This window comes from Bison bison, unplaced genomic scaffold, assembly GCF_000754665.1.
Source record: "Bison bison bison isolate TAMUID 2011002044 unplaced genomic scaffold, Bison_UMD1.0 scf7180017864330, whole genome shotgun sequence".
Taxonomy (NCBI): Eukaryota; Metazoa; Chordata; class Mammalia; order Artiodactyla; family Bovidae; genus Bison; species Bison bison.
Window position 1 is genome coordinate 3,554,717 of NW_011494902.1, and position 15,751 is coordinate 3,570,467.

The 15,751-nt window shown below is 37.1% G+C and overlaps 1 protein-coding gene across 2 annotated transcripts in view; it reads left to right on the forward strand.

The window, feature by feature from the left end:
* Positions 1-15,548, forward strand: part of ACMSD (aminocarboxymuconate semialdehyde decarboxylase) — a 62,066-nt gene extending 46,518 nt beyond the window's left edge. The window contains exons 8-9 of one of the 2 annotated variants that reach the window (XM_010853640.1): positions 9,876-9,974; positions 14,951-15,548. In XM_010853640.1, coding sequence (XP_010851942.1) covers positions 9,876-9,974; positions 14,951-15,013 — 162 coding nt within the window. In that variant the 3' untranslated portion in view covers positions 15,014-15,548. The remainder of the gene's footprint in view (positions 1-9,875; positions 9,975-14,950) is intronic. The other variant, XM_010853639.1, reaches the window with a different exon arrangement.
* The last annotated feature ends 203 nt before the right edge of the window (positions 15,549-15,751 follow it).

Sequence of the window (15,751 nt, forward strand, 5' to 3'; positions counted from 1 at the left end):
TTCCACTATTTGAGTTTCTTTAGTAAGTCACATCTTTCAGTGTTCACAGCATTCCCTGAGAATGTGAAAAGTTAATACGTCCCAGCAGGTGAGCAGTTTCTTTCTTTTCCCTGGCAGGAATATTAATCACTATTATTACCACTCAGGAGTCTTTGACTTCATAGGGAACTGTGCCACTAACTTTGGGGAGGGAAATTATGTTGGGGTGGTGTTGGTGTGGAGAAATCAATCAGGATTAGCCACTGCTTTCCTGCCTAATAAGGAAAGCCAGTACCTGTTGAGGTTTAATTTTAGAATCCTAGAAGAGTTAGCCACACTACCTAAAATGTCAACTATTAAAATTATTCCTCTGATTTTAGTAGAGTCTTTAGAAAGGGCCCACTAAAATGTAGATGTTAATAAATATTACTGTAGCAAATATCACAGATATCCTTAAAAAATTGGTTCATAATTATGGTCAGTCCCAAAGGACTAGAAGTCTAGATCACAGACAAGAAGGAAAAAGAAAGAACAAAGTTCTAGCTTTTGGAAGGCTAGGACCAGGTATGTTACTTGGAAGCCTGAGGTATCACGAGAACCTTGGATATCTCACAGAGCTTGTATCAGTGGGAAACGAGGCAACAGTCATCCAAGGCCATATTCTATGCTTCCTTAACCAGATTCTGCATCCATTTAGAACACAATCAATTTGCAGTTATAGTAGGTGATAGAAATAGCAATAGGGGCTGTCCTGGTGGCTCAGTGGTAATGAAAGTGCCTGCCAATGCAGGAGAAATACCTGGGTCAGGAAAATCCCCTGGAGAAGGAAATGGCAACCCACTCCATTATTCTTGCCTGGGAAATCCCATGGACAAAGGAGCCTGGAGGACTACAGCCTGTAGGGTCGCAAAAGAGTTGGACACGACTTAGTGAACTAAACAAGAAATAGCAATACAAAAATTATTTTTAACTCAGCAAGTATTTATTAAGCATCTATCAAGCAAAGACTGGGAGCAAGTGACCTTCATCCTACAGGACCATTTGACTCTGAAGGAATCTCTTCTCCCCATCTCTTCCCTGTACTATCCCTTCTCTGAATAAGAAATCCAATTAACAAGGACTCTACCTCCAATTTTTTTATGCCTACTTCCCTCTCCCTTAAGAAATCACTAACACGTTAGAAATGGTCAAAAGTTTATCAGAAGGTATCAATAAAAGGTGTTTAATTGGATAATAGGTATAAAAAATATACAAACTAGATGATCACAAATGGATAATTAATCTATAGAGAGGAGTTGTGAGCAATAGCTATTAAATAATAATTAAATACTGCCAAACCATAAGGTGTACCTTCCCTGGTGACTCACCCAGTAAAGAATCTGCCTGCAATGTGGGAGACTCAGGTTCAATCCCTGGGTCAGGAAGATTTCCTGGAGAAGGGAAAGGCTACCCACTCCAGTATTCTTGCCTGGAGAATTCCACAGCCAGAGGAGCCTGGCAGGCTTCAGTCCACGAGTCGCAGAGAGTCAAGACATGATTGAGCGACTAACACAGCAAACCGTAAGTCTGGTGTTCTGCAACAGGCTTCCAAAATCAAGTTAGGCAGGAGAACAAAGAAGTGCCCTAACCAGGAAGAATGAATTGCAGAGGAGTGGTTCATTTCTGCTTTAAAATCATTTGCTTCCTTTGCCATAGAACAGAACAGACTCCTCCATGCTTAAACCATATTTATATCTGAGAAGGCCATAATAGTTGGAATGGAAGAATTCCTGACTAGAATGAAAAATCATTTTCTAGGTTTCAATTTCATGTTAATGTGGTTGACAAATGTAATATAAGCATGGGACTTTTTAAAATTATGTTATGTTTTGCAATTGTAAACAACTTTAGCTAGAGGAGTAGAGATAAGGACGAATGAACCTCCAGTGAATACCAAGCTGGCAGTTCAGAACGAGATCAGCTGTTGGCACAGATGTGAGGAAACATAACTTTGGGTCTTTAGGGTTTCTACCAGAAGGTGTATTGATTTGCTTGGTTTTATACAGTACATGAATACAGGAATCTAGAGATAGAATTGAGTCTATCAAGGCCTTCCTCTAAACTTTAGTATATACTTCTCCACATTGTTTCATGTAAATGTAATCATAAAACCTAGGAAAATCTTTTTTTCTGGTAGAAATCAAAGTGTCATTTATCCTCATAATAACTCAACTTGAGAGTACTTAAAATACATTTAATATATTCTGTATGAATGGCGGACAGATGTCACAACATGTTTGTCAAAACCCACAGAATGTACAACACAAAGAGTGAGCCTTACTGTAGAGTACAGACTTTAGTTAATATTAATAAGAATAACTATGGACTCATGGAAAAAACACATTTAATATTTAGGCCTAGTAACAATCTGACTTCCTTCTTTCATATATTCAAGCCTTCATCCCTTCAACACACAAAACCACTCTCAAGACTGATTATAAGCATAGGTCAGAGTTTTATTTCAAATGAAGAGGCTTTCTGAAAAGCCCAATTCAAAGATTCTATCTTAGCAGAGTCATTTTATAGGGGAAAAATGGCTAGACAGTTATTATTAGACTATATTTTAAATACGGAGATGACTATCTAGTTAAGGACAATTAGCCTCTTTGCATTATTGGTTAAAGTTCTTAGATTAGTTTCAAGGCTAATAGTCAACTGAATGGATTTCCTAGGAGGGGCTTTTGGCTTCCTTGGTGGCTCAGTGGTAAAGAATCTGCCTACCAGTGCAGAAGACCCGGGTTCAATCCCTGGGTCAGGAAGATCCCCTGGAGAAGAAATAGCAAACCACTCTAGTATTCTTGCCTGGAAAATCCCATTGACAGAGGAGCCTGGAGGGCTATAGTCTATGGGGTCACAAAAGAGTCAGACACAAATTCACAATTAAACAGCAGCAAACAGCAGCAGGAGGGGCTTTTAAGTTCTATAAAGTCTATCAGAAAATTGCTCAAGTAGTTTATCAAGCATACTAAACTATATATGTAGAAAAAGCACTCAACAAACTCCAACAGTCTTTCATGATGAAACCACTCAAAAACTGGTAGAAAGGAAGTTCCACAATCTGATAAAGGACATCTATGAAAAATCCACAATTAACATCATACTTAATGGCAAAAGATTGAAAGGTTCTGTTCTCACCACTTCCATTCAACATTGTATTAGAGATTGTAGCCAGGGAAATTAAGCAAGAAAAAGAAATAAAAGGCATAAAAACTGGAAAGAAAGAAGCAAAATTATTTGAAGATGACATGACTTTGTATATATAAAATCTAGAGAACCCACAAATAAAGCATCAGGGCTAATAAAGAGATTCAGCAAGGTTGTAGAATAAATATATAAAATAGATACAAATATATAAGATAAATATACAAAAATTACCCACATTGCTATATACTAGCCTTGAATAATCCATAAATGAAATTGAGGAGACAATTCCATTTACAATAGCATCAAGAAGAATAAAATACTTAGCAGTAAATTCAACTAAAGAAGTGAAGACTTGGACACTAAATTACAAAATACTGCTGAAGAAAATTAAAGAAGACCTAAATAAATGAAAAGACATCCCATGTTCATCTGCTGGAAAACTTAATGTTGTTAAATGGCCATACTTCTCACATTGATCTACAGATTGAATGCAATCCCTTTCAAAAATCCAGGGTTTGTTTTGTTTGTCTTCACAGGAATTGACAAGTTGATGCTAAAATTCATACGGAAATACAAGGGACCCAGAATGGACAAAATGATTTTGAAAAAGAACAGAATTGGAGGACTCACACTCTCAATTTCAAAACTTCCTACAGATATATAGGATAATCAAAACTGGGTGATGGTGGCTTAAAGACAGACATAAAGATAACTTATTCTGAACAAAAGTACCAATACAAGTCAATAAAGAAAGAACAGTATTTTCAATATATTGTAGTGGGATAACTGAATATCCACATGCATAAAAAGAATAATAATTAAGTTGGATCTCTTCTTCACACTCAAAATACACAAAAGTTAACTCAAAATGGACCAAAGACCTAAAGGGAAGAGCTAAAACTACAAACTCTTAAAAGAAAACTTAGTTGTAAATCTTTGTGATGTTTAGGCAATAATTTCTTGACTATGACACCAAAAACACAAGCAACCAAAGAAAATAATTAAATTCATCAAAATTCTAAAATTTGGGCTTCAAAAGATACAACCAATGAAGTGAAAAGACAACCCACAGAATGAAGAAAATATCTGTAAATCATACATCTGGTAAATCTGTAGTATTTAGAAAATATAAAGAACCTGGCAACTCAACAATAAAAAGGAAACACATGGGCTCGAATAGACACAAAGGACATATAGATATTCCTTCAAAGACATACAAATGGCCAAGGAGCACATGGAAAGATGTTCAACATAATTATTCGTTACAGAATGCAAATCGAAACCACAGTGAGATACCACTTTACACCTACCATGACAGCTATTGTTTAAAAAATGGACAATAACAAGCGTTGGTAAGGATTTGGAGAAATTGGGACCTTCACACATTGCTGTTGAGAATGTCGAATGCTGCAGCCACTGTGAAAAACAGTTTCTCTAAATGTTAAATATGGACTTATCATATGATCCAGCAACTCCACTCCTAGGTATATACCCAGGAGAAGGGAAAAGGTTTTCATAAAAAAAATTTATGAAAACACTTGTTCAGAGAAGCATTACCATAATAGCCAAAAAGTAGCAACAACCCACATATCCATTATCTGATGAATGGATAAACACAATGTGGTGTATCTATTCAATGGAATATTATTTGGCCCAAAATGGAATGAAGTACTGATTCAGGCTATAGCATGGATGAACCTTGAAAATGATATACTAAATGAAAGAAGGCGACATACTGCATGATTCCATTTACATGAAATGTCAGAAGGGGCAATTCCATAGACACAGATGATAAGTTAGTGTTTTCAGGGGCCAGAAGGAGGAGGTAACAAGGAGTGCCTGCTAATGAGTATGCAGATCACTTTAAGGTGATAAAAATGTTCTCAAATTAGTGGGAATGATAACACAAATTCACAAATATACTAAAACACATTGAACTGTACACTTTTAAAGAGTGGATTTTCTGGTATGTGAATTATATCTCCAAAAGAGAAAAATGGGGCTCTCCTACACCCCCAAACCCTAGTCTTCATTTGTGGAGACACCTAATGATACTTGTTTCTTGGCCGCTGTTGCTGCTGTTGTTCAGTTGCCCAGTCATGTCCAACTCTTTGTGACCCCATGAACTGTAGCACAGGAGGCATCCTTGTTCCTCACCATCTTGTTTCTCAAGAAAGAAGAAACTATCTTGTTTCTTGGCTACCATTTATGAAATAGACTTTACCATACAAATATATGTGTTTCTATAGGTTTCTTATTAGAAACAGAAATATGAGTATAGCAAATACATTGTCCTAGACTTTGTTTTCCCCTCTTTATAACTTTCTCTTTTTTCTTATTAATTATTTTTATAGGAGTATAGTTGATGTACAATGTTATGTTAGTTTCTGCTGTATATTAAGTGAATCATATTTTATTATGTACATATACATTATGCATCATACATATACCTACATCCATTCTTTTCTAGATTCTGTTCCCATATAGGTCATTACAATACAGAGGAATGAAAGGAATTTTCATCCCAATCCCAAAGAAAGGCAATGCCAAAGAATGTTCAAACTACTGCATAAATGCACGCATCTCACACACTAGCAAAGTAATGCTCAAAATTCTCCAAGCTGGCTTTCAACAGTACGTGAACCATGAGCTTCCAGATGTTCAAGCTGGATCTGGAAAAGGCAGAGGAACCAGAGATCAAATTGCCAACATCCACTGAATCACTGACAAAGCAAGAGAGTTCCAGAAAAACATCTACTTCTGCTTTACTGATTATGCCAAAGCCTTTGACTGTATGGAAAATTCTTCAAGAGATGGGAATACTAGACCATCAGACCTGCCTCCTGAGAAATCTATATGCAGGTCAGAAAGCAACAGTTAGAACTGGACACAGTACAACAGATTAGTTCCAAATCTGGAAAGGAGTACATCAAGGCTGTATATTGTTACCCTGCTTGTTTAACTTTTATGCAGAGTACATCATGTGATACACTGGGCTGCATGAAGCACAAGCTGCAATCAAGATTTCTGGGAGAAATACCAATAACCTCAGATATGCGGATGACACCACCCTTATGACAGAAAGCAAAGAACTAAAGAGCTTCTTGATGCAAGTGAAAGAGGAGAGTGAAAAATTGGCTTAAAACTCAACATTCAGAAAACTAAGATCATGGCATCTGGTCCCATCACTTCATGGCAAATAGACGGGGAAACAATGGAAACAGTGAGACTTTGTTTCCTTGAGCTCCAAAATCACTGCAGATGGTGACTGCAGACATGAAATTAAAAGACGCTTGCTCCTTGGAAGAAAAGTTATAACCAACCTAGACAGCATATTAAAAAGCAGACATTACTTTGCCAACAAAGGTCTGTCTAGTCAAAGCTATGGTTTTTCCAGTAGTCATGTACAGATGTGAGAGATGGACTATAAAGAAAGCTGAGCACCAAAGAATTGATGCTTTTGAACTGTGGGGTTGGAGAAGACTCTTGAGAGTCTCTTGGACTGCAAGAAGATCCAACCAGTCAATCCTAAAGTAAATCCATCCTGAATATTCATTGGAAGGACTGATGCTGAAGCTGAAACTCCAATACTTTGGCCACTTGATGCAAAGAACTGACTCATTTGAAAAGACCCTGATGCTGGGAAAGATTGAAGGCGAGAAAAGGGGATGACACAGAATGAGATGGTTGGATGGCATGACCAACTCAATGGACATGAGTTTGAGTAAGCTCCCAGAGTTGGTGATAGACAGGGAAGCCTGGCATGCTTCAGTCCATGGGGTCGCAAAGAGTTGGACATGACTGAGTGACTGAACTGAACGGAATGTGTATATGTCAATCCCAATCTCCCAATTTATCCCTCCCCACTTCCCTCTTGATAACCATGTTTGTCTTCTACATCTGTGACTCAATTTCTGTTTTGTAAAAAGGTTCATTTGTACCATTTAGATTACACATATAAGCGGTATCATATGATATTTGAATTAACTTTAGTAAATTCCATTTGACAGCTATTACATTGTATTTTCTCAGTTACAAGATTCATTCACAATGTAGTGTTAGCATCTGCTCTGAGGATCATTCCTCTTTACAATATAACTTGGTGATTTTTTCATTTCAGCATATGCAATTATCCTTCATTTCTTTTTATTTTGGGATATGCTATAATTTAATTTGATAAGTGTTTTGCTACTATAATACTGTTGCAATTAATTTCCTTGAAATATTTCTATTACATGCATATGAGTGGGATACTTACCAGAAGTAAAATTTCTAGTTGAAAATATGTTCCTCTTATTTTATTTCAATAGATGGATTTGTTATTGATTATTGATTTAGTGTCTCTCTTACTAGATCATGAGGTTTCTGAGGAGAGGGACCATTTCTGTCTTTTTCTCCAAAATTTGTTCATTGAACACTGTATATTATGCCATTACACAAATATATCATATTCTTATCCACTGTATTTTTAAAAATTAAAGTACAGTTGACTTACAATGCTATATTCATCTCAAGAATATCTTTCATCACTTTAATTACATCATGCCATTCTTTTCTGGCCTGCAGATTTCCTGCTGAAAAATCAGCTGATAGCCTTATGGGATCCCCGTGTATGTGATTAATTGTTTTTCTTTTGTTGCCCTCAAAATTCTCTTAACTTTTGCCATTTTAATTATGTCTTGGTATGGATTTCTTTGGGTTCATCTTGTTTTGGACTCTTGATGTTACCTGGACCTGGATGCTTGTTTCCTTCTTAGGGAAGTTTTCAGCTATTATTTCTTCAAATACTACTTCTACCCTTTCTCTCTTCTCTTGGAACACCTATAATGCAAGTGTTAGTACACTTTATGTTGTCCCAAAGGTCCCTTAAACTATCCTCATTTTTTAAAATTATTTTTATTTTTCCTGTTTGGCTTAGGTGATTATTACTACTCTGTCTTCCATATCACTTAGCCATTCTTCAGTATCATCTACTCTACCAGTGACTCCCTCCAATGTATACTTCATTGCTGTTATTGTATTCTTCAACTCTTATTGGTTCCTTTTTATATTTTCTAACTCTTTGTTCAAGTTCTCACTTGTTCATCTATTCTTATCCTGAGTTTGGTAAGCATCTTCACAATCATTATCTTAAACTCTTTCTCAGGTAGATCGCTTATCTTCATTTCATTTAGGTCTTTTTCTTCAGTTTTGTCATGCTCTTTTGTTTGAAACACACTCCTCTGTCTCCTGAATTTGCCTAATTCTCTAAGTTTACTCCTATGTATTATGTAGTTAGTTACAACTCCCAATCTTGGAGAAGTGACTTGTCCTAGGGAAGCCCAGCAGCATGTTCCCCTTTGATCACCAGAGTCAGATACTCCAGGGGTGTCCCCTACATGGGCTGCATGAGCCTTTCTATTGTAGCAAGGCTGGCTGTTGCAGATGTGCTGGTAGTTGGGGCTGCCCCGGGCGCTAACAGGCTAGAGGGATAATTCCAAAAAAGCAACCACCAGGGCCAGCGTCAGCATGGTAGAGAGAGATTATGAAAACAGCTGCCACAAACATGTCAGTTCCCAAGGGGAGTCCCAGCTGCCCCCTGTTTCTCCACAAGACTCTCTAAGATCAGCAAGTATGTCTGACCCAGACTCCTTTCAAACTGCAGCTTCGGCACAGGGACTTGGAGCAAGTAAGTTTTTGCACATGCCCTTTAAGGATGGCCCTCCAGCCTCTAGTTCTAACATAGGCCCCACTGATTTTCAAAGCTAGACATTCTGGGTGTTCATCTTCCCAGTGCAGGACCAGGCTGGTGACCTCAGTGTGGGATTGGACACCTGGCTCCTCAGGTAGGACCTCCACAGCTGGTTTTCCTCCTGCTTGTGAGTCACCATGCCAAGAATGTGAGTCCTGACAGCCAGTGTCTCCACCCTCCTACCTGTCAGGTTGTGGTTCTTTATGTCTTTTCTACTAGCCTTCAGGTCATTCTCAGAGATAGTTGCCCTGTTCAGTAGTGTAATTCAGGTGTGACAGGGGGTGAACTTGGGATCTTCCTATTCTGCCATCTTGAGCCCTCCCTGTCCCCATTTCTGTTTTGTTGACCAGGGCAATCTAGATTTTAGCACACTATTTGACATACTGCTTTATGTATTTGTAGACAGACAAGCCTGTGTGCTTTATCATACAAAGTGTCATATAGAACTTCAAAGCTACATCATTGAAAAACACAATCTAGTTTACAGAGATAGTAATTGTTTGTGAGGGTGGGGGGGAACTGGTTAGTTTTTGTTTGTTTTCTTTTCATTCATTTCATCCAGTTGTTAGTTTTTTACGTTTTCCTTTCTAACTCTGGTATATTTTCAAAAATTGTGGAGTCAATTGCAATGCATCATTTTAAGAAATACAGAATCACTAATTTCATCTGAAGACATTAGCATGTTTTATTAAACAAATGCCTGCTTCTTAGATTTGAGTGTTCTGCAATTCAGTTCCTTAGAAAAAACAAGGGAGGATAGAGGTTTATTTGCAGTTTTAAGAGACCTAATATCGCCACCTGCTGGACAAAATGTCAGAATACAATTTGAAGCCGTTAAATCCTAAAACTTCAAATCAGTTTGCTTCCATTAATCAGGGGAAATTTTGTTATTTTACCATAGGAGTGTTTGTAAATACAATTAAGTTTATAAGAGGTTCTTTGATGCTTTAAAAAAGTAGGGATAAATTTGTTCTTTTTTTAGGATAAAGTCATTTTGGGAACTGATTACCCCTTCCCACTAGGTGAGTTGGAACCTGGGAAACTGATAGAATCAATGGGAGAATTTGATGCAGAAACCAAGGTATGTGCCTTTTACTTCATGATCTTATTCCTGAATCTCCCTGATCTAACTGTGTTTGGTTTCAGAGCACTTTGATATGGGATAGCAAAGGACAGAGAAATTGTTGCACTTAGTATTCACAATGGCACCCCACTCCAGTACTCTTGCTTGGAAAATCCCATGGACGTAGGAGCCTGATAGGCTGCAGTCCATGGGGTCGCTGAGGGTTGGACACGACTGAGCGACTTCACTTTCACTTTTCACTTTGCTGCATTGGAGAAGGAAATGGCAACCCACTCCAGTGTTCTTGCCTGGAGAATCCCAGAGACGGGGAAGCCTGGTGGGCTCCCGTCTATGGGGTCGCACAGAGTCGGACACGACTAAAGTGACTTAGCAGCAGCAGCAGTATTCCTAGAACTGTTACTTGATCTTTAGAAATGGCTGATCTATTAAAGAGCAAAGGAAAGTTAAAAAGCTAAAAGTCAACCTAGTACAACTAAATTCATAAAGACAAGAAAGAAAACTGTAAAGAAGCATATTTAATAATATATTTAGATGTGCATGTTAGATGAATGAGAAAATATGTTTCTATTACATATCTACCAATCTCCAAAGTTGTAATGATTCTAGTAATTTGGATATTTAGACTCAAGTCTTGATTAACAGGACTCAAGGATGCAGAACCCTCAAGCAACTGGATTTTGTTTTTCTTTCAGCATTTGACTTTTAGGGTAGCTAAATGTGTCTTAATGCTGACACTTCCTATTCTGCCCCTTAGGTTCCTGAAACAACATGAGCTTAAAATGAGGCACTGTGTCTCCAGATTTCCTCTCCTTTGCCATCCCCTTCACATCCCATGGGCTTCTCTGGTGGCTCAGACAGTAAAGAGCCCACCTTCAATGCTGGTTTGATCCCTGGGTCAGGAAGAACCTCTGAAGAAGGAAATGTCTACCCACTCCAGCATTCTTGTCTGGAGAATTCCATGGATGGAGGAGCCCAGCAGGCTACGATCCATGGAGTTGCAAAGAGTCAGACATAACTGAGCAACTAACACTTTGACTATCCCATCCTACAGTGGTAAAGAATCCACCTGCCAATGCAGGAGACAAAGGAGACAAGAATCAGACCAACTGAGTGACTGAGCATGCAAATCCCATTCCACACATGCTCCCAACGAAACAAGTTCTTCCTAAGACTTCACCACTAGGGAACAGGGATGCCAAAATGAAAACACAGGGAGATGTAAATTCTTAAAAAATTTTACAAAAGTCTGTCATAACCCTTTTGTGTGAGACTTGACTTTCTTCTAAACTAGGATCCAAAAGTTACCTTCATCTCTAATTCTCTACTCTAATTGTTAGGGATACAGCTCATCACATCTTCTTAGACAGCTTGAAGCACATTAACAGATGCCAAGAAGAGTACATTTTGATATATACTAGTTGCAAGTTATTAACTGGGAAACCTCAGACTGCTTTAAACAGGAAGTGTCTCCTTTGGCACTTAACCACCTTAAGGAAATAAAAATCCTAAACTGTTAAATGGTAGTGGTGGTTTGCCTGGAGAATCCGAGGGATGGGGGAGCCTGGTGGGCTGCCATCCATTGGGTCGCACAGAGTCGGACACGACTGAAGCGACTTAGCAGCAGCAGCAGCGGTGGTGGTGGTGGTTTAGTCACTAAGTTATGTCCTACTGCTGCAACCCCATGGACTGTAACCCTCCAGGCTCCTCTGTCCATGGGATTCTCCAGGCAAGAATACTGGAATGGGTTGCCATTTCCTTCTCCAGGGGATCTTCCCAACCCAGGAAATTAACCCAGGTCTCCTGCACTGCAGGCAAATTCTTTACCGACTAAGCTATGAGGTAAGCCTTCATATAATTGTTAAATATATACTTATTAAAGTAGAAAGCAATACTAGGATTTTCTCTACTTTTTATATCAAAAGGTGAAAATGAAAAACTCCCTATAACATGAATGAAAATAAACTAAAACCAGACTACCCCAAGCTCCTGTTGTTGTTGTTCAGTTGCAGCCGTGTCCGACTCTGCGACCCATGGACTGCAGCATGCCAGGCCTCCCTGCCCTTCACTGTCTCCCAGAGTTTGCTCAAACTCCACGTCAAATATCCTGATTAAGACTTTAATGGAATAATAATAATTACTATTATATGCCTTCTGTTATTTAATTTTATATGTCTACCACTTTCAAGTTTTCAGAAAATCTTGAATAAAAATTTTATGCAGTCATAAATACATGATATTCTGTAACATTACATGTTACTCATCATAACATTGTAATAAAGACTAAAAACAATCTACAGGGGAATAGTTAAATAAGTAACAGTATGTCTATACAATGGAGTCTATATAGCCATTCAGTTCATTCAGTTCAGTTCAGTCACTCAGTTGTGTCCGACTCTTTGCAACCCCATGAATCGCAGCACGCCAGGCCTCCCTGTCCATCACCAACTCCTGGAGTTCACTCAAACTCATGTCCATCGAGTCAGTATAGCCATTAAAAAGTATTAAAAATCAATTTCTAAGATATATTAAGAAAGGTACAAAAATGCACATACTTTCATTTGTAAATAGCACACTATCCATTTGTGAAAAAAATTTATAAACCTACATATAAGAATTTGCTTATATATGAATAAAATATCTCTGGAAGAACAGATAAGAAACTGATAAGTCTGGGAAGAAAAAGTAGTGGTTGGGCAGTACTAGTAAAAGGAAACGTACATTTCGTATCTTTTGAATTTTGAGCCACATGAAGGTAAAATTTCACTAAAAAAATTTTTAATGAAATAAATAAATCCATTTGATGAGCACAACAACACTGGGAAATAGGCAAATGCATTCCACCAGGTAGATGCACAGGAGGAAATCAAGACTTGGGTGTTAAGTGATTTGCCAAAGGGATATAATTGCTAGATTATAGCACATGAACTCAACTCCAAATCTCCTAACTCCAGGATCAGGTCTCTATCCAATACACCAAAATGTATCACCTTCAAAGGATACTTGGTAGCAACGTATTTTAAAAAGTAAAGCAAATAGTTTTTCAGAGCAGCAGCCATTATTTCTGAAGTCTTCCTTTAGAGAAGGATGACCCAGGGTGAATCACAGAAGAACCCCAAGTAAGAGGTCCTTGCTTCACATTACCCACTCTGCAAGCCTATGTGAGAACCCTGACATGGTCATGATACACAGATACACACTAATGGTATGGATGTTACGCAACCCCATACATGTTTCCTTCCACCCTCAGCTGCATGCCTGTCCTTTGCAAGCTAGACCTATATCAATTAGGGTATCACAAAGTTAACTCTCAAATCACAGGAGCTTTTTCTGTGGAGCAGATCTAATCTATAGCTGGGGAGAAGGTGAAAAAAAACTTGGCATTCTCAAGTGAAATTTATCAATGTACATATTTGTACAATATTCTGAGACTCTTATTCAGGGTCATGTGAAAGGACAACACATATACGGAGAAAGTAGTGGTACCTAAGCTGTACCTTTTCTCTGTATTTGACTCCAAGTAATTCTTAAAACTCATTGGAGGGTCCTGTAGAGGTTACCAAAGAAGTCATTTTCCTAGGAGGGTTTTCCCTGTTGAAAGTCTCCTCCCCTCCTCCTACAACCAAATCTCAAACTTAGATTTCAAATAGAGGGACAAAGGGGGAATTAGAGAAGGCAGTCAAAAGGTACTAATTTCCAGTTACAAGATAAATAAGTACTAGGATTTTAATCTTCTTATGCTCAGTCATTCAGTCGTGTCCTACTCTTTTGTGACCTCATGTACTGCAGCCCACCAGGCTCCTCTGCCCATGGGATTTCCCAGGCAAGAATACAGAGTGGGTTGCCATTTCCTTCTTCAGTGGCTCTTCCAAATCCAGGGATCGAACCCGTATCTTCTATATTGACAGGTGAATTCTCTTCCACTGAGCCACCAGGACTGTAATGTACAACAGGATAAATATAATTAACACTGCTATATGTTACATATGAAAGTTATTAAAAGACTAAATACTAAGACTCTTATCCCAAGAGAAAAAATATTTTTTCTATTTCTTTAATGTTGTATCCATATGAGATGATGGATATCCACTAAACTTACTATGGTATTCATTTCATGATGTATATAAGTCAGATCATTATGTTGTACTTTTTTTTTTTTTTGCTTTTATGTTATTTTATTTTTAAAACTTTATTGTCATAATTTTTTAAATTTATTTTTTAATTGAAGGATAATTTGTTGTACATCTTAAACTTATACAGTGTTGTATATTAATCATATATCAATAAAACTGAAAGAAAAAAAGAAAATTCTTTTGGGGGCTAAATATTCCATTTATGTGTATACCACGTTTAAAAGCCTACTCATCTGTTGATGTATACTTGTGCTGTTTCTTTCAGCTGCTATGCATAGTACTATTACAAACGTTCCCTTTCAAGTATCTGATTGATACTTTAAAAAATTCTTTTGGGTATATTTAGGAGTGGAATTGTTGGGTCATACCATAATTCTGTTTATAATATGCTTAAACTTATCATTGTACTTACTATTTAATATAAAATGCATTTGCAGAAATATTTCATTAGAAACTGCTACTATAAAAAAACATAAAATTATACATTTTCTACATTAGCTATAATGTAAATAATACATTGTTTACATGTTCAAAAATTTAAAACCTCTACCATGTTTTGTCTATGATTGTCAACATATTTGAGAAGTAGAGAAAATAATTAAAGCATAAATATACCACCCACCATTCATATTTTTGCTTTTAAAGTATTGTTCAATACAAATATATGAATATAATTTTTAAAATAGTGCGGCAAAACATGGGTCAAGAGATCATTGTTTAAACACCTATTATTCTTCTCTCACATTGGGGAACTGAGTTTTTAAAAACCTGAAGACAGTTAATAAGCTTTAAAACAGCCATTAAATAATGCTTTAAAGTAAAACCTTTTCTTTTCTTTTTCAGGATAAACTCAAAGCTGGCAATGCCCTAGAATTTTTGGGTCTTGAAAGGAAACAATTTGAATGACTGAATTTGCTACAAAGGCAAATTTCAAGAAGACATTTTACTTTTGCTTTTAAATACGTATCACATATGCATTATTGAAATCCTATTTTGAACTCTTATCCAGAAATAGAATATATCCAAATACCCTAAACCATTCATAACAAAAATGATTCTCATGTTTTTATTCTGAAAAGAAGTACATTATTTCATGTGCAAATCAAAAATTATTTTCTGACAGACTTTAAAATTAATGGCAGAATTAAAAAGCAAAATGCCATTAATGATTCATATGAAAAAAATAACAGATTCATCCTAGAGGGTTCATGTAGGTTCTCTACTTTGAGCAAATATTTGTTAATAGGTCCCAAATAACCTGTTTTTATTCACTTTAAATACCTTCCATTAGCTCAGAAGTGGGCCGGGAATGCTTTAGAGTCCAAAAAAAAAAAAACAAAACACATTTTCCATAATCTCTAGGAACTTACAGCCCAATTAAGGGGGCAAAATACATGTTTATGGAATAATTACTAAGCAATAAAACATGCATGTCACAGAATTTCAGTTAAGAAAAATTCACTTGATTCCAACTTTGGGCACATCTTCACAGAAGCTGGAACTCGAGATGAGTCTATAAAGATGAATAAGGCATGTTAAGAGTTGGAAGATGGTAAATAGGAAGGCAAAACAATGGGAACATAGTTTCCATATGAATAAGAACTTACCCATTCTGGAGAAAAGTTTCAGTATGTAATTTACTTT